The sequence below is a fragment of the Rhinolophus sinicus genome, linkage group LG10, assembly GCF_036562045.2.
Source record: "Rhinolophus sinicus isolate RSC01 linkage group LG10, ASM3656204v1, whole genome shotgun sequence".
Classification (NCBI taxonomy): domain Eukaryota; kingdom Metazoa; phylum Chordata; class Mammalia; order Chiroptera; family Rhinolophidae; genus Rhinolophus; species Rhinolophus sinicus.
Genome location: NC_133759.1, coordinates 40346731 through 40371951, shown reverse-complemented (window position 1 = coordinate 40371951; position 25221 = coordinate 40346731). Strand labels below are relative to the sequence as shown.

Below are 25221 nucleotides of genomic sequence, written 5' to 3'. Positions count from 1 at the left end.
GTTAGTGTCTGCAGCACAGGACCTGGCACTGAGGGGCTGAAAATGCTTAAGGACCCACAGCATCTACAAGATAGCACATGAGTCTGCGTGCACATCCCATGGCACACCCAGGACCTCCACCCCACACACAGGGCACCGCTGCCACCCCAGGGTTACGTGCTCCCCAAGGGAAGATGCCCAAACCTTGGGAACCTTGTCCCAACCCCACCACGCCCAGTGCAGCCCTGGCAGCAGCCACACCTCCCTGGTTTCTGGGCTCAAGCTGGCCGTGCCCTGAAAGAAGGCGGGGTGTGGGGTGTGGGGTGTGGGGAGGAGAGCTTTCACTGACTAAAGCCAGTGAGGACGGACCCCTGGGCAGCCTGAGGGCCTGCAGAAAACACGGATGGAAAGGCCACACTCCAAACCAGGGAAAAGCTGGATGATGAATGCTCACTCGTCATTTTACTCTCCAGATACAAAAGCCTAAAAGCCGACACTAAGAACGAAGGTGTACAATGCATTTTTTACTTGTCTTAACTTTTTGTGTTGCTGTAAAGACCCAATAATCCATCGAGTTTTACAATCATGAGATATTGTTATTGTTACATTTAAAAAACAGGCTCTAGAAAGCCCCTGAAGTTCTTTGTCAAATTTTATGTGCATGCACATTTTTTTTCAGGGGAGAGAAGCCTTAGTTTTATCAGATTCCCAAAGTGGTGTGTGATCCAAAAATGGTTAAGAAAAACTGAAAAGAAAAAAAAAAATTCTTTGATCTGAAGAATACCAAAATAAAAACAAAGACACACCCAGCACTTGTTATTCTAAACTTTCCCACCTGTAAACTCTGTCCCTTTGTCCCCTAGGCCCGCCCTCTTCCCACCTCCCCATACCTTGCAGACAGAGTCAGGCAGGACTCAGGAGTCTCGATCTTCAGAGCGTAGGGCACTTTCTCCATCACTGGGCGACTGACCTGGAAACCAACAGCAGCCCTCAGGGTGGGGGCGGGGAAGGGCAACCATAGGCTAGATTCTTCTTCTGGTCCTGCCCCTCTCTGAGCCCCCTCAGATGCTTAGAGACATGGCAGGCGCGCGCACGTGTGTTGGGGGCCTGGCTGCCCACTCCAACTCTGACTCCATGGTCCTTGACCACCACCCAAGCCCAGGGCGGTTGTGGAGCTTCCACCTCAGGAGCCAGCCTCCAGGAGTAGAGTCCTGCTGCATGAGTGCCTGCTCAGTGACCAGTCTCTCCCACTCCCTTGCCCAACTGGCTCCTCAGTAGAACCTTTGGAGGAAAAGAGAACCAACCTCCCCACTGAGAAAGGTGCTTCCTTCATCCCTTTACTCATGTAAAAGCGCCTCCAGAAGCAGAGAGACCCCCAGTGCCTCTTATGGTTCTCTTCCTACCTCAGTGTTCCCCACTCTGGCCCCCTCACCACACTGTGCCAGAACTAACTTCCTACAAATGCCTGCTCTTAAGAGTTAAGCCCAAAAATGCCCGTCAGCTCCCAGCCATCCCTGTTATTCGGGATGAAGTTACACTGAGTGGGCCGCACATGACCAGCCCCCCTTCCTTCTTGTCTCTGTGCCCTCACCCACGAGACCGTCCAGCTGCTCTGGCATCTCTCTTACATTTGTTTAAGAAATATTTGCCACTTGAACAGATACTTATACCCCCAAGTTCCTATCAGCATTATTCTCCACAGCCAAGAGGTGGAAGCAACCCAAGTGTCCATCCCTGGATGAATGGACAAACAAAATGTGGTCTATACATACAATGGAATATTATTCAGCCATAAAAAGGAAGGGAACTCTGACACATGCTTCAGCAGGGATGAATCTTGAGGACATTATGCTAAGCGAAGTAGCCAGTGGCAAAAAGACAAATACTACATGACTTTATTTATTATGAGGTGCCCAGAGAAAGAATCCTCATACACTGCTGGTGGGATTATAAATTGATGCAGCCACTATGGAAAACAGTATGGAGATTCCTCAAAAAATTAAGAATGGAACTACGATAGGACCCAGCAATTTCACTTCTGGATATTTATCCAACAATATGAAAATAGTAACTCAAAAAGATACCTGCACTCCTATGTTCACTGCAGCATTATTTACAATAGTCAAGATATGGAAACAACCTAAGTGTCCATCAGGGGATGAATGGACAGTGTGGTACATATGCACAATGGAATACTACTCAACCACAGAAAGCATGAAATCTTGCCATTTGTGACAACATGGATGGACCTTGACAGCATAATGCTAAGTGAAGTCAGAAGGAGAAAGACAAATAACCTGTCACTTCACTATATGTGGAATCTAAAAACAAACAAATAAAACAAAAAGAAATTCATAGATACAGAGGACAGATTGGTGGTACCAGAGGGGAAGGGGCTTGAGGAGAAAACGAAAGGAGTGAAGGGGGTCAACTGCATGGTGATACACGGATATCAAACTATAAAGTTGTATACCTGAAACTTACATAATAACAAATTTTAATATATGAAAAATCACAGAGACAGAAAACAGAATAATGGTTGTTAAGGGCTGGGGGAGAGGCAATAGGGAATTAGTGTTTGATGGGTATGGAGTTTCAGTTTGGGAAGATGAAAAAGTTCTGGAAATGGTTGGTGGTGATGGTTACACTACAATGTGAATGTACTTTCATGCTACTGAATTGTATACTTAAAAATGGTGAAAATGGTAAGTTTTGTGTGTATTTTACCACAATTAAAAAATGTACCAAACACCCACTTATTTCCTACCCCCAAGCCTTTGCTTATGAATTTTCCTCCTCCTAGGACACCCTTCTTCTCCCTCCCCCATCTGTCCACATATTATCCACCCAAGGGACTCAACGCCCCTCCTTCAGGAAGCCCTCCTTCACTACCTATAGCATAATCCTGGTGTAACCCACAGTGTAACGTAACACTTTCCTCAGGGCTCCCTCTTCCCAGCTGGTCTGGGAGCCCTCCTCACCTTGGGTCTCCCCCTGCCCACCCCAGGTTGCCTAGCACTAGGCATTTACCTTCATGCTGGCCACTGCCAATGTGTTCTTCAGCCGGTACTTTCCATCCTTCTGGGGATACGTGTACAGGAGCACATCGCTCATCTAGGGAGAAGGAAACCCCATCAGACGTGTCTTGGCCCCAGAAGGCTGTGCGGCCTTCTGTCCTGGAGAATCACTGAGCACATCCTGCATTCCCCAGTGATGCCCGCAAGAGAGCACAACCGCCCTGGGCTAAAACGTGAGGCCCTTCCCCACAATTCCACTCCCAGGTAAATACTCAAAAGAAATACATGCAGGTGCCCACATAAAGTCAAGTACAGAGGTGTGCACAGAGGCATTACTTGTAATAGCCAAAGAGTGGCAACAACCCAAACATCTATCAACAGGTGAATGGATCAACAAACTGTGGAGCCTCGATACTGTGGGACACCACACAGCAATCAAAAGGAATGAACCAACGGTACACGTGACACCATGGATGAATCGCAACACATGCTGAGTGAAAGAAGCCAGACACAGAGGCGTACACGCTGCTTGGTAATATTTATATGAAGTTCCAGAACAGGCAAAACTAATCTGTAGTGACAAAGATCAGGCCAATGGTGCCCTAGGGTGAGGGTGGGGGAAAGTGACTGCTAAGGGGCACAGGAGAGAACTTTCGGCGGGGGGTGGGGGGTGGCTGGAAACATTCTATATCTTGATCCAGGTGGTGTTTACATGATGATGTGGATTTGCCAATACACACTGACATGCACACTGCAGATTGAGGCATCTTACTCTATATAAATGAAGCCTCTATAAGGAAAGAAGTGCAGGAAGGAGGAAGGTCCTTGAGGATAAGGAGCTGGTGGGTCCTGCCTACTGCTGTACCTCCAGTGACATATGAGTAGGTGCTCAGTATCTGTTGAATGAACAACTAAGGCCCCCCCACCCCCATGAGGGTAGACAGGAAGAAATGTGATGAAAGTCACTTAGAAGAGAGGGTTTCTGTTTGGCTAAAAGATTTACAGTTTGAAAAGATGACCTCACACTCTGGGTGGCCCGTAGGCTGTCAGTCCTGACCCTGTTCTGTAGATGCTGGGTGACTATGGACAAGCTGTTTCCCTCTCTGAACCTCAGCTTCTTCACCTGTGAAATTAGGGCCATCTCTGCCCCTACCTCATTACGGAAGCTGAGAGAGAATGACCCCGAGTGAGCCCTCTGCATGGGAGCCAACAAAAACTAAGGGTGCTGGGAGGACTCAACTGGACATGGTATGTAAGGGTCCAAAACAGGGTGAGAGCTCAGTGTTAACCTTTCCTCTCCCGTAGACAGTCTGCTGAGGGAACAGAACGCATGCATTTTCCCACTACCAGCTCTTCTTGGGTTCCTGACATCCCAGCTAGTGCCGTGTGGGGGATCTGGCTGGGACAATGAGCTGCTGTGTGACCTTAGGGAAACCCTTTCTGCCTCTGGGCCTCACTGTGTCTAACTGGAGGTGGTGTAGACCAGGGCCAGCCAATGTTTTTGTAAAGGGCTAGGCAGTACGTATTTAAGTCCTTATAGGCCAGACGGTCTCTGTCACAACCATTCAACTCAGCCGCTGCTGCCCCAAAGCAGCCACAGATGATCCATAAATTAATGCGTGAGGCTGTGTTCCAACTGACCTTCATTAACAAAAACAGGGGGCAGGCTGACCCCTGGATGAGGGGAGCCTTCAAAGGCCCCCCAGCTCTGCTCTTCTTATAATGAATGACAAGAGCTACCCTGCTTTGGACAGTCATTCTGTGCCAGGTATGGGCTAAGCACCTGACAGGAATGATCTCAATTATGCCTCCAACAATCCCACCAGGCAGGCACTATCATTATCAGCCCCATTTCACAGAGGGGAAAACTGAGGCACAGGTTGGCTCCATAAGCTGCCCGAGATCACAGAGCTCACAGTCGCAGAGACAGGGTGGTACGTACATGAGTATGCCTCTAGTGTGTTCGGGTGTGGTGTGTTGGGGCATGGCCACACAGCCCTGGCCCCATCTGGGGACAGTGACCAAACCCCAGCACAGAGCCTCGCTCAGGAGGAATCCACCGGTGTCACTCACCAGAGCAGTCCCAGCCTTTTTGTGGCTGCTGCTTGAGCACCTGCTGCCATGGCAACTGCCATTAGCACCCTGAGGTTTTATGATGGGTTCAGGACCGTGCTGCCTCCTAATTGCCCATGGTTCTCCTTTCCTCTCCAAAGCTGTGTGTTTTACAGCCCCGATTTGGAGGAAAGAAGAGAAATTCTTGATGAAGTAAGGGGGAACTGCTTACAAGGGTGAGGCTCCAGAGGGCAGCCCCATGCACTGCGCGGGGCAGCGGGCATGTGGAGGCCCAGGTGGGAACCTCTCCACAGCATCACCGAAACCCTTGTGCTGGTGGGCAGATGCCCTGAGTTTATTCTGCAGTTGAGCTTATTTTATGAAACTGGCACCTTAGGAGGAATAAAATTTCTTCCTTCAGTGTGTTTCCTGTGGCGCTCAAGAACCTGTCTGTGCGTCCTCCTGCCCTCTACCCCTCCGGTGGAGATGATCACACCTGCTCAGGGGAGGGTGCTGTGCTGACTGAGAGAAGGGAACCTCGCTTCAGACCCTGGGCGGCTAGTGGACTAATAAGGACAGCAAAGCAGAGACCCAGGCTGTTCATTGTGAGTGAGAAGGGCCAGATGAAGGGCCAATTCGATGCTGGAGGGAGCGTGGGGGAAGGAGCGAGGGAGGAGGACGGACTGGGGAAAATCATGACTCTGCAACTGTGCTTGGCATTCAAGGTCCCTATGAGAGGGACACGGCCAGAGGAGGAGGCCAGATGGGGAACCAAGATGGAGCTCCCTCTGCTTTAGCTGCACACACTCCTGTGTGCTTCACACACTCCTCTCATGTACAGGAGGGACTATTTCCCCTGTTGTCAAGAGAAGGACACAGGCTCTCACAGCCAGTAAGTGTCAGATCTGGGAGGTGAAACCAGTCTGTCTGACTCCAAAGCCTGTGCTTCTCATCACCATCCTGGACGCCTCCCTTTTTTGTCCTGGAAAAGAAAAGGTCTTGGGGGGACCCAGAAAGAGACTGGTAAGAAGCTGCAGAACGAATGAATGTCACAGCAAGCAGTGAGCACCCCGTCACTACAGGTATGTAAGCAGAGGTTAAAAAAAAAACTACCTAGAGAAAGGGACTCAAGCATCTGTGGCGATTATCAGATCCTTTTGAGAACTTAAATATGAACGCTCCACTGCTTAGCTCTCAAATCCCTTTCAAAGATCCCCCAGGGATCTCATCTCTTGTCTGTAGCCAAATTTCTCCCTCTATGGGCAGGGTCTGTTTGAGACCTGGCATAGACCCCACTCATGAGTGGAAGGGCTCCTCTCCAGGCAAATATTGCTCGGGACTCAGAGGTCCTCCAAACACACCACACTTCTCACACCTCTCTCCTCTGCTTATGCTATTCCCAATTCTGAAACACCTTTCCTTCCCCTACCTAACAAACTCCTAACCCTCCTTCCAGGCTTAACTTGGGTATTGTTTTCTCCAGGAAAGACATAAAACACTTAGCACAGCGTGCAGCAACATTCAATAAATGCCAGCTGCTGCCGCTGCTGTTGTCCATCTTCTTTTTATTCCCTGGCTGACTCTTGGATCCTCCTCTTTGCTTCCATGGCCCATGAGACTCTATCCATGTCATTCTCATAACTCGATATTTACAACATGTGCTGAAGGTAGACCATGTGACTTTTATCTCTTGGTTTCCAGTACCCACCACATAGGAGGTGCTCAGTAAATGTCTGAAATAGAGAGTTTTCTTAGACACTTACTCAGAGCCCATTTACTATTACTTTGCACGCAATTCTAACAAAGTGAAGGAGGCTGTTAGAGCCAGCCATGACTGAGAGTAACAAGAAATAACAGCTAAAAGTGAAGGAACAGAGAAAAAAGTTACATCCAACAGACTTAAGAACTTAAAGGCAAAACACCTTGAGGATTGTAGGACTGGGGCAAAGAGCTGCTTGTCGTTCAGTGGCGACTGAGGCGGATGTTACTACCACACAGGCTGGACATCCCCTGGTATTCCAGCTATGACTGTGAACCATCAAACATGCTGCATTACATTCTGTCTTGTACACAGGAAGTGCTGGACTCGGGGGCATGGGGGAGACACAGCTCTGGTTCCCTCCAGGCCTCTGCCACCAACCTTCTGGGAGATCTGGCCCAGTCAGCTCTTCCTTCTGGATCTGTTTTCTCATGTGTTAGATAAGGCAGTTGAACAAGTTATTCCTGGTTTTAGGATGTTTAAGATGTGGACACAGGTAATTAAATTTTGGCATCATTCCATTCAAAATCATTGAAATAATAAATGAGGGCTGGGCTGTGGTTTCCAAGGGTTAAGCTCTCAGCTTCCCAGAAAGCTCAGCTATACAGAATGATCAACCTACAGATTCGGCTCTGTTCTAGTCTCACCCCTTCCCTTCCGGTTGTCCTTGAATGCTGGTGCTAGAAAATTTCACAGAATTTAACAGTCCCGGGGCTTAGTTTGGGGGCCTGATACTTACCAGGAAGAGGTGCCGTGGGCGTCTGTTTTTCCCTGTTACTTTCATCAGTGTCCCTTCCTTCAGAAACTCCTGTGGGGAGAGAAGCAGACCTTGGTGGTCAGGCTGATGCTTCCTACTCCCCTAGAGGAGGGTGGGTGGGGGGAGGCCCTTGAGAAACTTCAATTATGATGCTTCCCAGTGGACCAGAAAGCAGCTCCTGGGGGAATTCCCAGCTTAAGAGCAATGCTCTGTATGTGACAGCAGTTCTGGAGCTAGGCAGCTCAGCTGTTCAGGAGTGTTCCACTTTGAATTATACGAAGCCCCAGACACTGTTCTGGCCACAGAGTGTCCAAACAATGACTCTCTCCCCGATTTGCTGCCACGAGAGTCCATTCAGAACAGAGCCTCTGAAGGTTTGCTACAACACCTGAAGACGTGCGAACTGTCGCTACATCCCCCTTATATTCTGGAGAATACAAATAGATGCTTAATAAATATTTACTGAACTGATGACTCAGGCCAAAACACTAAGTGTGAGTTTACAGACTCTCAGACCAGTGAGATCCCTGCTAATTCTGAGTAAAATCTCCTGAGCACAATCTCTCATTTCTTTGTCCTTCATGGACGGTATCAGGTAATGGACACGTTTTTTACTATTTTTGAGCTGAGTTTTATGTTTTCCATTGGGAGCCTTAAAAGTGGGCAAATTTGTCTCTTGGAAAATGTTATTTTTAAGATGCTTTGTTGGGGCTCTTGAGAGATGGTTTTCCTGATTTCCCAGCAATGCTGGACAAAACTGAAAATACTTGGTGTCTCTTCTTCTCAGAGGTGAAGAGAACCACAGGGAACACTGAACCCAAATGGCACTGTTTCTTTAAAGGCGCTGAGAGTGGAAAACCCCAGAGGAGGCAGCCCACGGGCCCCATGAGCCTGGCCCTGCCCTCTCTCCTCCTCGGGTAAACAGCACCTGCAGCCAGGCCTGTCTGGGGCCAGCCCAGCTAAACAATGGGGCTTATCAGAGCCTCGCCAGCCTGTTGCCAGGACGCCCTCTGCCCCTGCCCACCGTGGCGGTGGCACTCACCCTTCCTGGCTGGAGGAGATCCCCTTGGCCCCGGACACTGTGCTCGATGTGGACCAGCTTCTGCAGGTTTTCCTGTGGGTGGGAGCAGAGCGATGAGGAGATGGTCAGGGCCCCTTCAAGGGGTCTTATCTCCTCTCGAAGGGGTGGCATTGCTTCTGCTTCAGAGAAAGAAATGGATCCCAGAAGGACGTTGCCCAAAGTGCAACCTCCCGTCAGGGGCAGGGTTGGGACCTGCGCCCAGGTCTACTGGGTGCCAAGGATGAGGACTGCCCGTAATCAGGCTAGTCCTTCTGGGCATGGGGTCTGATGCTGCCATCTTTCTGCGTGCCACAAAGCTAGTCTCGGCCTTGCTGTGCTGTCTGATACCCGTTTGTCTCTGGGCCACTGCTCCTACTCTAAGCTCATGTTCCCCATAAGGCCTGGAGAACCCAGACTTTAGTAACCCAGAGATGACAGATGCCCAAGGCTGGATGTCTCTCTGGGCTTACTGCCTAGGGTATGGCCTCTGAGGGACAGTAACCAAGAAAATGCACCACTTGGGGCGAAAAATGGGTCTGTGCTCCTTGAAGAAAAGTAAGTGTGCCCGAGAACTCCTTGTGGGTTCCCCTCTGGGTTACCCACAACATGTAAAGTGACACGCCTCCCTCCCCTCTGCACAGCACCCCGTAATACTAGCAATAACAAGCACCTAACCCATGGGGCAGGTGCCCCTTGAATCTTACACTGGGTCAGGTTCTCAAGTCAACTAATGAGATGAAAATTGTGTGTAGAGAAATCACCTTGAAAAGATCTTTACACTGTCCATAGTTTTGGGCATAAAATCCTACACATTAGAAATGTATAACAGTTGTTTCATTTCCATTTATGGTACAGAAAGCTGCCAGAGAACAATGCCCCCACCATACCAGGCAGACAAAGCCAGATAATCTACAAAATCATAACCCTTCTTAAGCCTACTGGAGAGTAGAGGTCACAAGGCAACCAACTGAATGAAATCCCAAGACTGACAAGCCCCTCAGCAGAACCAGGAGACATAGGAATGGTTATGCCTTTGGTGACACACAAGAGGAAGTGGTGGTCAGCATAAAGGAGGGTAAGAAGAAAGCAGCTAAAAGGTTAATGGATTCTTAAAGGGCAGATGTGAGATGGTGGGTCAGTTTAGAATATCAGGGAGTCCCAGGCACAAGGAATATCTACAGTCACTTGCAAGCTCTTTTCTAGAAGCTTCCACCAGATGCTCCCACCAGGCGCTCACAAGGAAGACTAGGGCAGGGCAAGAGCCAGAAAGAACCCCTGTCCTTGGTGGTGGAGCAAATGCTGTCTGCCCCAAGGAAAGGGGGGCGTAACCCCTTGGGCCCAGGACTGTGCACCGATACAAAGTAGGAACCTGTCCAAGACCCACCAGAGATACAAGGCAGAGTTTGGCTGCCATGCAGGAAGAAGAGCAGCGATGCTGAGAGAACTGGGCTCGTAGGCCCTGCTTAAGTCTGAGGCTCGCCTGCCAAGCCAAGACTTATGAGCCTCGCACTGGGTGATAGGACATAGCAGTCTACCTCTGAGAGGGGCAAAAGCACGAGAGAGACCCCTTCTGTGGTGCAAGGACTGCTAAAAGCTGAGGATGGAGCAGGACTATAATAACTCTGGGGCACATCAGGCCCCACAAACCGCACCAAGTAACAACAGCCCTCTTCTTGAGGAGAATGAAGTCTGTGGGGCTCTGAAGGTGACAATGGCAACAACAAAACGCAAACCCAGTTCAACTACTAACTGGATTGACCCAACGCCTATCCCCACGTGAACAGCATGACAAGAAAAAGAGGCACACCCACTTCTGGGGATAGAGACTAGTCTCCTCAGTCTCCATAGTTTTTCTTCACATAAATGTCTGGTATTCAATCAAAAATTATGAGAAACACAAAAAAAAAACCTAAGAAGAACCCCAGCTCATTTTCAAGAAATAAAACATTTAACAAAACCAGAATGGGAGGTGACACAGAGGTTGGAACCATCAGACAGGGACTTCAGAGTAACTATGATTAATTTGTTGAAGGAGCTAGTGGAAAAGGTGGGCAGTGTATGTGAACAGATGGAGAACTTCAGCGGAGATGGAAATGGTACAAGAGCAAATGGAAATGTTAAAAACAAAAACCATGATATAATAAACGAAGAATTCCTTTGACAGGCTTAGCAGCAAACTGAACATAGCTGAGGAAAGAATCAGTGAACTTGGAGACAGATAAGTAGAGATTAACCAAACTGAAACACAAAGAGAAAAAAAGAATGCAGGGGTGGGGGGAAAGAACAGATCATCCAAGAGAACTGTCTCAAATTAATGAATTGACAACAAACCACAGATCCAGAAAGCTTGACAATCACAACCCAAGCTCCTAAAACCACACCTCATAATCTAAAAGTCAATTGTAAACAGAAGACCTTGAAGACAGCCAGAAAAAAAGAGACATTACATAAGAAAGATAAATGTAATCTTTACGGCATATTTATTATCAGAAACTATGTAGGCTTTAAGACAATAGAGTGGCATCTTTAAGGTACTGAAAGAAAAAATTGGTCAACCCAGATTTCTATACCCAGGAAAAATATCTTTCAAGAATTAAGGTAAATTGGCCTATTAAGTAAGTGGATAATGGATGGTGGGAGCCAGGTTTCTCACTGTTGGAGTGGAAATTTATGAAAAGCAAGGGGAGGAGGCTAGAATGATCCACGTGGTAAAAATTAGAGTTGGAGGCATCAGTAAGAACTCTCATTTAGCTTAATATATATACAGATGGTTATGTATAGAAAATAGTGTGTGTATGTGTGTGTGTGTACATATATATATATACATACATACATACATACATACATACATACATGGGTTGACCTTTGAACAACACAAGTCTGAATTGCATGGGTCCTTATGTACAGGTTTTTTTTCCCTTCATTTTTTATTTTTTATTTTTTTCATTAGTTTCAGGTGTACAAAACAATGTAATAGACATTTATACCCCTCACAAAGTGATAACCCCCCGCCCCCAATCTACTACCTCTCTGACATCGTGTACAGCTGTTCCAGTTCCACTGACTCTATTCCTTATGCTGTACGCCACAGCCTTACACAGGTTTTTTTTTTCCAACTGACTGCAGTTCAATTGATCCACACAGTTTAAAGTCGAGTTGTTCAAGGGTCAACTCCAAGCCTGGGAATCTGCATATGTGGAAGGCATGACTATAGTTATACATGGATTTTCAATTGCAGCGGAGGTGAGAGTCCCTAACTCCCGTGTTGTTAAAGGGTCAACTGTATATACACATATACTCCTTTGCTCTGTTAGCTAAGATGAACTAAACAAAATGGTAACCCAGTAGCAATGAGCACACCTAGTGCCCAGGTCTTGTTTTCTAAGTACCAGCAAACAATTCAAGGCACCAGGGCTCCTTGGAGAAATGTCTGATTCTAAGCCTGGGGCAGGAAATATACTAGATGAGCCTGAAGCATTGTGTAGTGCCCGTAAGTAAGGAAGTACTGAAAAAAAATAAACAAATGAAAACACTCAGATTTATATGCATGGGGTCATCTGAAAGGCATATGAGAACCATTTGAAAGGGCTCCCAATAGCCAACACTGGAACAATTAGAGAAATAAAATAAATAAAGCAGTTGGAGATTATAACCCAAAGCATAAAGTAAATATCTATGAGTCCCTACTGACATAAATGATTTATTTATTTATAATGACTACAATAAGAAATGAGGGAGAAGAGAAAAATCTCCCATGCAGAAGAATTCTAAATAATTTAGGTAGATACTCTGCCTTCAAGAAGAGTTAGCGTAACTCCCCATTCCTTAAATGTGGGCTGTGCAGAGTGATTTTCTTCTGAAGAGTATGGACAAGGTGTGTGTGTGTGTGTGTGTGTGTGTGTGTGTGTGTGTGTGTAACTTTACTGTAGAGAAACCTGGTAAACACTAACTCAGCCAGAGGATCACTCAACATCAACAGCATAAATCATGTTGCGTCATATGATGTTATGAAAGTGGTACTTTATTTCTATGATCTCCGTCCCCCAAATCACAAACCTAGTCTAATTATGAGAAAAATATCAGACAAATTCCAATAGAGGGACATCCTATAATATACTCGACTAGTATTCCTCAAAAGTGTCAAGATCATCAAAAACAAGGATAAGTCTGAGAAACTGTCACAGTCAAGCGGAGTCTAAGGAGATATGATGACTAAATGAAATATGATATCCTGGATGGCAACCTGGAACACGACATTAGGCAAAAAGTAAGGACATTGTGAATGAACTATGGTCTTTAGTTAATAATATGGTATCAATATTGGTTCTTTAATGCAACAAATGTACCATACTAATATGTTAATAATAAGAGAAACTGTGTGTGGGACACATAAGAGCTCTCTGTATTACCGTCTCAATTTTTCCTGTAAATCTAAAATTGCTCTAAAAAATAAAGTCTATTCAGAAAGTAGAATGGTGGTTGCCAGGGGCTAAGGGAGGGGAGAATGGAGAATTAGTGTTTAATGGGTACAGAGTTTCAGTTGGAGACAGTTAAAAGGTTCTGGAGATGGATGGTAATAATGATGGTTGCACAATAACGTGAACGTACTTAATGCCGCTGAACTGTGTGCTTAAAAATGGTTAACATAGTACATTTTTTATTATGTATAGTTTACCTCATTAAAAGGTTATTTTAAAAAATGAAGTTTATTTAAAAAAATAAAGGTGAAAATGGTCAGTCCTGCCTTGCACATGTGTCCTCACTCTCTTCTGGAGGAAGACATTTTACTTCTATGCTGAGAAGAGAGCCATCAACGGCCAATTTGATTTCAAGTCTCAAAAGTCTGACCTTGCAACCAGACGTTGAATTTTTCTCCTAAAGATTTTCACGAGGATTGGCCTAGTACCGGCAGCTAGAAGCCACGTGTATACACCCTCACACCATACATAAATATCAACTTAAGATGGACTCAGAAACCTAAATGTAAAACGTAAAACTAGGAAAAACAGGGGAGAAACTTTGTAACCTTGAGTGAGGCAAAGATTTCTTAGATATAACATTAAAATCATGATCCATAAAAGAAAAAATTGATAAAGTGGGCTTTATCAAAATTAAGAATTCCACAGACACTGTTAAGAGAATGACAAGATATGCCACCGACTGGGAGAAAAGATTTGTAAATCACACATCTGACAAAGGAGTGAAAGAAGGCAGACAAAAAAAGAGCACATACTGAATAATTCCATTTTATAAAATGCTAGAAAATGCAAACTAATCTACAGTGATAGCAGGCAGACCAGTGGTTGCCTGGAAATGGGGGGATGGGGCTTACAAAGGTGTACAAGGAAACTTTTTGGGGTGATGGACAAGTACTGCATTGTGATTGTGGAAATGATTTCAGGTACATACAAACATCAAATTGTATATAACATCAAATTGTATCTAACTGTACACTTTAAACATGTGCAATTTATAGTCCGTAAGTTATACTTCAAGGCAGACCTGGGCAGGGGACAGGGGGTCCTTGACCTGTACCCCAGAGAACGGCCCAGAGGCTGGACTTACCCCTTGCTCCATGCTGTCGTTGGCGTGGTCTGTGACTTTGGAGATGAGGGTCAGCGCACCTGCAGAGGGAAGCGGAGCAGAGAGCTGGGCCTTCTGGGGAGGGCCATCTGGCTGCCCCCTCCTCGCCTCTTCCTTGTCCTCTCCCCCCCCCATCACTGCACTTGCAGGGCCTTTTAAGTGGGTGGCACCAATTTTTCCCATGGCCGGGGGTAGATCAGGCCCAACCCTAGCTTTGCCACTACTGCCTAAATGACCTTGACAGTCATCTGACCACTTTGTGCCGCAGTTTCCCTGGTTCTAAACTGAGCATGTTAAAATAGGGACTGCACTGGCAGGTCACAGTAGAAACAGTCACATAGAACTGGGAGAAAACGGGGATCCTGAGGTAAGGTTTTTAGACCTGACACCACCTCTTAGCACCAAATTCTGGTCACTCCCTTCTCCTCCTCTGACTGGACAACAGCCCATCCTGGGGAGTCCTGTGTTAAGGTGAATGGGGAATCACCTCAGAAGCCTGGAGGCTTCATGCCACTGCACCCCCAATGGCAGGGAGGGGACTATGTCCTGGGCTTGGAACTGACATGGAGTCCAGCGTTGGGGCAAAACAGAAGTGTGTTCCCTCCTCTGGGTTCATGCTGGACTTACCTTGTGTGTTATCGTACTCAGCGGAGTCCGGGCAAAGGTTATTTAAATAGTCTGCAGGCAGAACAAGAGCTAGGAGTCAGTCTGCTCCAGTGAGGCCAGCCCCGCCCCGTCCACAACAGGAGCCCCTCTCTCTCCAGAGATGGAGGAAAAGTTTCAGAAGAATGGGGTTTCCACCCTCACCCGTTAGCCCCAAAACAATACCGCACCTGCACAAAACCAGGCCCCCAGGACCACCACCAGCACCACTGTCACCACTTCTAGTCATTCACTCATTCAACAAGTATCTATTGATCACCTGCTGTGTGCCGGGCACTGTGCTATGCCTTCAAACACAAACGAAGTGAGACCCTGCGTTCAAGAAGTGCACAATCTACTGGGAGAGGCAAATGTGACCACCAACACAGTAGAGTGTGATGTGCTAAAACTTTAACACATTTGTAACCACAAGGCTCTACACAGGCTGGCCTCGCTCTAGCTACTTCTTCACGTCACTCATTCATTCTGGCAATGCTGGCATTCTTGCTATTTCCTGAACATGCCACACTTGTTCCTACCCCAGGGCCTCTGCACTCACTATTCCCTCTACCTGGTACTTTCTTCTTCCAGATCTTCTTAGGGCGCATGTCTTCAATTTGCTGAGATTTCTGGAATGTTACCTCCTCAGAGAGGTCTCTCCCATGTGCTGTATCTAATTCAGAGCCCTGTTCACCTGCTTTATTTTTCTTCAGAGCTCTTATCACTGACTGTAATACTTTTATTTCCTTATTTGTTTGAGTATAAGCTCCATAGTGTCATAGGGTTTGGCCGTTTAATTCACTGCTATATCTCTAGCATTTAGCACAAGGCCTGGTACATAACAGATGCTCAATAAATATTTATTGAATTAAATGTATAAATTCTGTCTCCTGGCCCCTGGGATTACATGCGTATCTCTCCATGTGCACGTCTGTCACCCTGAGTAGAAGATCTGGTCCCCAGGCCAGGGGTCTTTTGTCCATTTGGGAGGCAGTTGGGTAAGTGGGTCTGCAGCTCAGGACAGAGGTGTATTTTTGTCACGTGGACATAGGGGAAGGGACAACAGTCCATAGGGAGAATTTGTAGACAGGAAAGGAAAAGAGGAGCCAGGACTGAGTCCCAAAAAACACGGACCCTTACAGGACAGTGGAGGAAGAGAGCGCATCCACAGAGAGGCAAAGGAGTGGTCAGAGAGAGGCTGGGAGCAAGTATGTCACAGAGCTCTCAGGGTGAAAGAAGCAAGAAATGGTCAGTGGCAAAGCCACAGAGAGGGTCAGAAGGTTCCAGGTGAAAATATCCACTGATTTGGCCACAAGGAGGCTTTGTTGATAAGAAGAGCTTTAGGGAAATCAGACACCCACCAATGCAGGGAAGAAATACAGAATGGGGGAAGGTGTGAATTGCTGTGTTTAGGATGGAGAGGCTGGAGGAAGATAAAGGAGGTGGCCACTGAATCATGGTTTCCAAGAGGACAGCAGGGAGTCCAAAGCTCAGCTAGAGGTGAGGTGGTGGCAGGGTCTGGCCCCTCCAGAGGGACAGGAGGCAGGAACTGAGAGCACTGCCTCCCACATCTTCCTGCCAGGGTAGTTGTCACCACACATCTTGCAACTGTCACTCCCACCCCTACTCAGGTACCACCTCAGTGCACCATGACCTCCCAGGGTGCCCACCTGTGAGGAGCACTTGGTATTGGAAGAGACGCTGAACAACCCGCAGCAGCCGGTGCTTCATGTTCTGGCCGCCTCCTTGCTGACTCTGCTGCTCCCAAAAGATGCGGAGGACAAAACTCCATCAGGGACTCATGTCTGAAGTCACCAGGCTCACAGAGTGCCACCTGCACTGTCCCATCCACACCTGTTCCCGGCCAAACCCATCTCCAAACCAGGTTCCCCTCCTCCAGGAAGGCCTCCCAGATGACTACCACTCCGCTGTGACAGTTCATTCCTTCAGGCTCACAGTCTATATACCACTCAGTAACTAATATGCCTCTCCCAGTCCCTGCTGTGCATCCAGTATTCGTAACAGAAAAAAGCCCCTTATTTTCTGCCCAATAACTGAATCCTCAGTTGGTAGCCATTTGTTGACCATGCAATCCGGCTGGGGCCCCATGGTGCTTTGTGCTTTTCTAGTGGGACAGAAGAATGGTCGCTGAAATTCTCCCTGTGGCTGGGGCTTACCAAGTTGTCATCGATTGCCCAGCCGGGGATGTTCTGGGTTCTGGGTTTTCCCTCCTGCTGGGTCACCCCCTCCTCTCCTGGCTGGGTATTCCCCTCTGCTCCCCTCCCCGCAGCTTCAGACATACCAAGAAACCCCACTCATTTGCTTTAAGCCCTTCCATGCCCCCCACCCCTGCATCCTTAGAGCAGGTTCTCAGAGGACCAAGGGACCCACCTCAAATTCACGGACGACAGCTGCCAGCCGGGGAGAGTGGAGGCAGTTCTCAGCGAGCAGACTGAGATACCTGTCGTACTGCAGGATGTGAGCAGCGTGGTGCTCAAACTCCTGCTCCCGGGCCAGGAAGACATCGGCCACCTTCTGCTGGTCCTCCCTGCAGCCGTGAGGGGGCGCGGAGGGGGCGGACGACAGTGAGAACTCGGCCTTGTGACCAGTGCAGCGTTAGTCAACACTGGAACCATTCCCTGGGTGGGATCCCCGCTCAGCCCCCACACACTTGTTTTAGTTTGGGCAAATGACCTCCCACCTCTGTGTCTCGGCTTCTCCCTCCATTTGTCAGATGGAGATCATTTCATGTGATGGGGTTTTTAACTGCCCCCCAATCTCCTAGGGCACCAGAAGCAGGGGTGGGAGTCTGGGACTGCTCACCAGTGCAGCAGCCTCTCCCCCAGCTCTTCCAGCATTCCCACGTGAAGGTCAAGGACAGCTGGGAGTTCGCTCAGACCACGCCTCAGCTCCTCCCTGGCCAACGTGTCTTTGCCCTCTTGGTCCATTTCATCCAAGGCCCTCATGACAGCTCCGTGGAAATCCTGAAACCCAAAAGGCCTGTCACCCATGGGTTGATAGACACAGCACAACTCCTCCCTGGAAGTTCCCCTGTGGCTTTGGGGGCCTGGCCTACAAACAGACCACCCGGGATCTTAAACCAGTATCTCAGATCCCAGCGTTTTCACCTGTGAAACGGGGCTGATAACACACACTTGTGATCATGGGTAACTGATGCCCAAAGAGCACGCATCACAACTCCTGGCATGGAGTAGGGCTTAAAGCATTTATTCCGCCCCCTCCCTGTGGGAATTTGGGTGTATGCTCTTCTTTTACAAGGTGAGTGAGAAGCTGGGTAATTCCTTCTCTGAAGAAAGATAAAGCTCTGCTTGACACTGATCCATCTTTGGAGAGATTCATGAGCTGTGTTGTTTCAAAGCAAAGTCTAAGGAAATCATAGGCATCCATTTTATGGTGTGTTAACCAGTCACTAAAAATGATGCAGATGGTAACTATGTAAAATATTCATGTCCTGACGCTAAGAAATCAAGAAGTTGTCTTCCCACTGGAACAAAGTTGTGTAAAAAATGAACAACGGAAAAAGCGAAAAGGAAACAGAGTGAAATGGAAATAGTGGCAGTGTCAGGGGTATGGAATTAAGAATGAATTTTTTTTTCTTTTTGTCTCTGTCTTCTAAAATTTCTGTACCATGATTAAGTTCCTTTGAAAATTAAATTTAATAAGCATTAAAATTATAAGACTGCATGACTTCTTTCTCACAACAAAAATATCTTATCTTTAAATACACCTGCTTTTGCATGAGGCCCAGGTCTGCAGTTTTAAATACATGGGATATCCTGAAACGACCTTGAATTGTGGAGCAATGCACACCAGGAAAACCTCAGCATCAGGGGTCATGTGATCCAGCCCAAATCCGGAAGGTCAAACCATCTTTACAACATTCAGAAAGGATGATCACTCCATCTTGTTTGATTACCTCCCTGATGGGGAACTCATTACTGAGCAAGACAGTTAATTCCGTTGCTGAACAGTTTTCATTGCTAGAAAGGTCTCTTCATATCGAGATTTAAAAGGGGAAAATACCTGAGAGGATGGGCAGCCCTTCCTCCAGAAGTCTTTCTGGTCTTCTCCCACCCAGTAATGGAGTACAGGAGAGGAAGTGGGCTAGTGGTGACGAGACAGGGCTAGGAAAACGGGCAGGAAGGTGGGACAGGGGCAGGGAGGTGGGGGACAGGAGCAGAGAGAGGGAAACGGGGAGAGAAAGAAAGAAAAATGAGGAGAGAGGGCGGAGAGCGAGAGAGAGAATAGGAGACTGAGGGAGAGCGAAGGTGAGGACTGACAGAGAGAGCAAGACAGTGAGCATGGAAGGCAGGCGACTCTCCTGTGCCTGCCCCTCCCTGTGTCAAGAAGCCATGTGTGCTGTCAGACAGAGGACAGCGGATGTGAGGTTACAAAGGCCTCCACTTCCTGAACACCTCATCCTGTCCTGTGCTGACCTGCTGCTGCAATCTGCTCTGGGGGAAGTGCGGGGAGGGCAGGACCAGGGAGCGGGGTCCACAGGAGTGAGGACGAGCTGCTTCCTGCTGAGGCGGCCCTCACAGGCCCCAGCTGGGTGTAATGTGCAAGTCTAGGGAAACCTCCAGCCCCATCACTAAGGTCAAAGAGCCTTGGGGCTGAGTCTTGAACTAATGAATAGATTCTCTGGGCTGGAGGCATGTATGTCCTTAAGTGGAGGCCACATGCTTGATCCCTGAGCTATAATTAGAAATGCATGTCATTGTACCTGAGCTACTGGAGCCTTTCCTGAAAGCATGTTCCAGAGGGCGGACAAAGTGTGAATTGCAAATGTGAATTACAAGCAGCTAGGTGGGGAGGGTGGCTAGAGGGAGGTGGTGTTTAAGTCTTATTTCTGCCTGCAGCTGGCTCTGGGACACGAGATCACTCTGAGCCTGGATGGGAGGTTTCTCTGCTGACCTGGGGCAGGAGGACCCCACTCTTTCTTTGTGAATCTCCACGTGTAGGACCCAGCCTCCAGCCCTGCAGGGTCCTCTCAGCCTTGGCAGCGCAGAGAAAGAAAGAAACTGTCCTGATGAAGGCAATAACACGCTTTGCTTGGGCAGCTGGTGGACAGAGGACTTTCAACACACACTCTTCTTGGCCATGTCCAAGTCCAGCTACAGCATCAGAGTGGCTGAGTGACTGGGCAAGCTGTCACCTATCTGAGCCTGTTTCCTCACCTGTAAAATGGGGACAGCATGAGGCTGCTGGGAGCTCAGCCTGATGTTTAAAACTATAAAGTGCTGTCCCTCAGGCAGCTATGATTATATTGTAGACAGGATGTCTTCAGAGCGGGGCCACGTCTGTTTCCTGCTGTGTTTCTCAGGTCCAGCAGAGTATGGGACAGAGAAGGAGTTTTATAATGTTTGCTGATTGATGGGTTGCAGGACCCTCATTTAACAGAAAAGGAGAGTGAGTCATGGAGGAGCAAAGACCAGAATCGGGTCACCCTGATGTACAGGCCCAGAGCACCACAGACAGGGTGGGGGGAGGTGGAAAGAGAGAGGGAAGGAAGGACAGCAAAGACAGACAAGGCTACATCTGCATCACACTCCAGGGAGCTTCAACATTAACTGCTCCGCAGGCTAGTTTCTTGTCTGTAATTAATTCTCACTGAATTGACTCAGTCCCAACGGGTAGGGTGGCCATCAACACAACTCATTTAAAAACTGGAGCATAACTGGAATCGCCACAAACATCCATTCTTAAAACTCGTGCACAGCTGCGTGTGCTGAGTGCCAGGCGCACCATCCATCATTCCCTGAAGGGTTCCTGCTCTCTCAGTCATCTGGTCCACCGTGGCACCTGGGGGTCCTGGCATCCATCAAAGAGGGAGGAAGGAGGTAGAAGATACCTGGCCCTCATCCCCCTATGCATTCAACAAATATTCTAAATGCCTGCTCTGCACCAAGATTTGAGAACACGGCAGGAGCAGGAGAGAGGCAGTTCTGCCCTCAAAGAGTCTGCCATCTGGAGTAAAGAAATTTGTAAAAGGATGACTTCAGCACAGGGGTATAAGAGTTGTGGTGGGGAAAACACAGGCGCCATGGCAGACCATAGAAGGCAGACCAAGTGTAGCTCTGGGAAGGCCTGCCAGGGAGGCAGTGGCTACGCTGAGACCAGAGCGGGAGTGTTTCAGGTAGAGGGGACAGCATGTGCAAAGGCCCTGAGCTGAAAGAGGAAGTGAGACGTTGAGTGTGGCTTGGATGTAGTGTGTGTGAGTGTGAGTGTGTGTGTGTGTGTGTGTATACTCTTGAAAGAAGTTCACATGATTGGAACACGATGACGCTGGAGGGTCTGGCAGGGGACCCATCCTACAGGACCCTACAGGCTTTTCAAAGGACTCAGGTTTCATCCTGGGGTGATGAGGAACCACTGACTAGTGCTAAGCAAGGTGACCAGACATGAGTCAGAAAGTTCACTTTGTTGGGAGAACAAACTGGAGGTGGTGGAATGGGAGCAAGACCAGTGAGGAGGCCATTCCCGTCGTCCAGGAGAGCAGGAGAGAGACCAGGACTGGATGGTAGCCATGGGCACAGGGAAAGTGGATGGACTAGAGACAAACCCAGAGGAAGAACTGATGGGCCCCAGTGCCTTCTGGGTCCGAGGCCTTCCAGCTCCAGTCCACCCTCTTATCATACTCGCTTCCCCAGCTCTTGTGGAGTCCCTGCTCCGACCCTATAGGGCTCTAGAGAACACAAACACATCCTGTCTACCTAGACAGTGACCTAGGTGTGACCTTGGGCAAGTCACTTCATCTCCACAGACCTCAATTTCCCCCTGTGCAACATGGGGCTACAAATACCTTCTCCACAGGGTTTGCCTCTGTCATGCCTCTGTCATGCTTCAGGATTGTTTCTGGGCCTTCCTTCTCCCCTGGACAGAGTATGACTTATCTCTGCATCTCCAGCACCCAGCCCAGGGGAAGTGCTCAACCAATAACAACAGCCAGTATTTCCTGAACCCTCAGGCCCCATGAGCCATTGTCTACTCAACACTTTACATTCTTTTTCTCATTTAATCCTCACACCAAGTCTATCATTTTGCCATTATTATTATTTCCATTTTACCCAAATGGGAATTAGACCCAGACAGATTCAGTAACTTACGCAAAGCCACCAAGATGGCGAGACTGGAGCTCAGGTCGGCCTGACTCCAAAGTCCTCGCTCTTCCCATGGCCCCACCCTCCAGTCCTCATTCTACACATTGCGAGACCGGGGAGTGGCTTGCTGCCGGCAAGGAGGGAGGCTGGAAGCCAGGTGTCCAGAGTCCTGGCAGGGCTCTCTGCCCAAGCTCAGACACCCTGCGGCAACCTGGTGGAGACGGCGGAGAGGCCTGACAGTGAGGACTGTCCCTCTGTCTCCGGAGCCTGATAAGTCCCCCAGAACTCACAGGGCTCTCAGGACCCTTGGGTTTGACTGCAGTAGGAAAGGGGACCTCACATTCAGGGGCCTGGTCCCCTGGACTCTTCTCCCCTTCTCCAAACCCACTGCTGAGTTTTTTGGGTGATACAGCATCTCCATCTTCTGGGCTGAACAGTTAATGGGTGGCCAGAATGTCCTCTTCGCAAGTGGTCAAACCACTGACGTCGCTGCCGAAAGTCAAGTAGACTCGCTGGAATCCCATCTGGTCAGACACACACCATGTGCTCAACCACGACCCACCTACGTCCCAAACAGATCTTGGCAAGCCATGATCAGTCCAGGGGACATGACTTCACTTGGCCCAGTCAATCACTGGAAGGTACTTTGGAACCCTGAATTCTCTGTGGGGAACACAAAGACTCCTTAAACTATATATAAATAGTACTAGCTATACAGAAAAAATTACAAATTGTACTTCACGTCAAAGGATGAATATGGAAGAAGGAAATTTAGTTGTTCTAGGTACTACTCCCACTCTTGCTACTTTTCTATAAAATTAAAATTATTTTTAAATAAAAGGTTAAAGTTATTTAAAAAGTGAGTAAGATAAAAAAGAATAAAATACTTAGGAATAAATTTAACAAAAGAAGCATAGAACCTATACTCTGCAAACAATGAAACATGACTGAAAGACATTAAAGAAGACCTTAGTAAATGGAAAGGTGTCCCACGTTCACGACTTAACATTAAGAGGTCAACACTCCCCAAATTGATATACAGATTCATCTCAACCCCTGTCAAACTCCCAGGTGCCTGTTTCACAGAAACTGACAAGCTGATCCTAAAATTCATATGGAGATACAAGAGACCCACAGTAGCCAAAACAACCTTGAAAAAGAACAAAGTTTCTGATTTCAAAACTTACTATAAGGCGATGGAAATCAAGACTGTGTGGTATTGGCCTGAGGACAGACATATACATGAATGGAATAGAATTGAGAATTCAGATATAAACCTTCACATTTATGGTCAACTGGTTTTTGACAAGGGTGCCAAGAAAATTCAATGGGGAAAAAAATAGCCTTTTTAACAAATGGTGCTGAGATATTTAGATATTCACAAGCAAAATAATGAATTTGGACTCCTTTGGTATGACACTTATATTTCAATAAAGCTGTTTAAAAAAATGAACAAGGAAGCCACAGACTGGGAGAATGTTCACAATAGACATATCTGAAAATGGGCTTGTGTCCAGCATATTTAAAGAACTCCTACAACTTAATAAGAAAAAGAGACAACCCAATTAAAAAAAAGAAGCAAAAGATTTTCAAATGAGAATTTCCAAATGGCTAACAAACAGAAGGAAAGATACTCAGTCTCATTAATCATCAGGGAAATGCCAATTGAAAGCAAAGTGAGAAACCACTACACAATCACCAGAGTGGCCGTGAGCAAGAAGACTCCGGCGCCAATACGCTGGCAAGCCTGAAGACTGAGCGGGATTCCCATACATCCGAGTGGGGCTACATATTGCTTCGACCTCTTTGTAAACCTAGGTGGCAGCTTCTAATAAAGCCAAATCTATGACCCAACAATTCCACTTCAAGGTAAATAAATACTGAAGAGAAATGAGTGCATATGTTCCTTAAAAGGTATGTATTAAACAGTCACAGCAGCTTTATACAGCATACCATGTTTTATTGCGCTCCACAGATGTTGCAGATTTTAAAAATGGAAGGCAAAACCCTCCACCAGCAAAAAGATTACAACTTGCTTTATTGCTATACTCGCTTTACCGCAGAGCTGAATGCGCAGTATCTCTGAGGTCTGCCTGTAACAGCCCAAACTGGAAACCCAAATAGTCATTAACAGGAAGACAGACACATCAACTGTGACATCTCCATACAAAAGAATACTGATATATGTGAAAACATAGACGATTCTCACACATTATGTTGATCTAAAGAAGTCAGACACAAAAGAATACATAATTCATGATTCTATTCATATGAGGTTCAAGAACAGGTTAATCCAATTGAATGTGATGGAAAGCAAAATAGTGGTAGCCTCTGGCGGGGGGTCACTGACTGGGGAGGGGCACAGAGGCATCTTTTAGATGATGGAAATGTTCTACTAGCGTTGTGGTTCCAAGTGCACACATACAGAGGATGTGAAAAAATGTATACACATTTTAAGAAAGGAAGAAAACTATTAAAATTGTAATACTCCATATATACCAATAATAAAAGATGAATACAAGTCATGTTTGACTTCTGCAATTAGAAGAGGTGCTCAAAGTGGTTACCATCAGCGTCCAGACACTTCTGATGATGGTGAACTACTGCTTGAGCAACGTTGACCAAAGTGTCCACTTGTAAACATTTTCTGGCAACCTCAGTGTATTAAAAATTGAGCCCTAACCTTAAGATTTGTGTCCTTAATTGTATGTAACTTACAAAACATCAGCCATTTCAGGCTAAGGAAGGCGGAGAGACTTTCCAGGGTCACACAGCAATATTTTTCCTGGACTGAATGAAAATATAGAGAGAATAACCACATGCGTGGGGTAGTAACCTCTTCTACTGAGATATGCCCAACAGCTACTGCATTCGTACCTCCAAAAATGCGGAGCTCACCTGCTCCCCAAGAGTTCAGGTAGAAAGTGAGCACATTTCCTCACACTGAACTCAATCTGCCTCTCCCAGACATCGGCCCTGGGCCATCCTCCTTACTCAATTAAAAATTATTTCTTAATGTTGTCTCCAGACAGGGGCTACAAAGGTCAATGAGCAACAGTCACACTCCCTGCCCCGGAGAAACACCAAATCTTCCCAGCTCCACATCAACTTCCCTAGCATGAGGCCATTTTGGGGCTTGGTCTGGGCTAAACTTTGGGTCCTTCAGCATCACCCTCTCCCACCCAACGTACTGAACCAATCTTCCTTGGTCAAGTCCTCAGGGCTTCCAAATTCCTATGTCTCCCTTTTGA

General features: G+C 47.3%; 1 protein-coding gene across 1 annotated transcript in view; it reads right to left on the bottom strand.

Annotated features, from left to right (window-relative positions):
* FGD5 (FYVE, RhoGEF and PH domain containing 5) overlaps positions 1–25221 on the bottom strand; it is a 108084-nt gene that overhangs the window by 11878 nt on the left and 70985 nt on the right. The window contains exons 6-14 of the mRNA XM_019746997.2: positions 17673–17833; positions 17241–17397; positions 16520–16607; positions 14835–14885; positions 14190–14248; positions 8607–8678; positions 7547–7615; positions 3010–3093; positions 870–949 (exon numbers count right to left, since the gene is read on the bottom strand). Coding sequence (XP_019602556.2) covers positions 870–949; positions 3010–3093; positions 7547–7615; positions 8607–8678; positions 14190–14248; positions 14835–14885; positions 16520–16607; positions 17241–17397; positions 17673–17833 — 821 coding nt within the window. The remainder of the gene's footprint in view (positions 1–869; positions 950–3009; positions 3094–7546; positions 7616–8606; positions 8679–14189; positions 14249–14834; positions 14886–16519; positions 16608–17240; positions 17398–17672; positions 17834–25221) is intronic.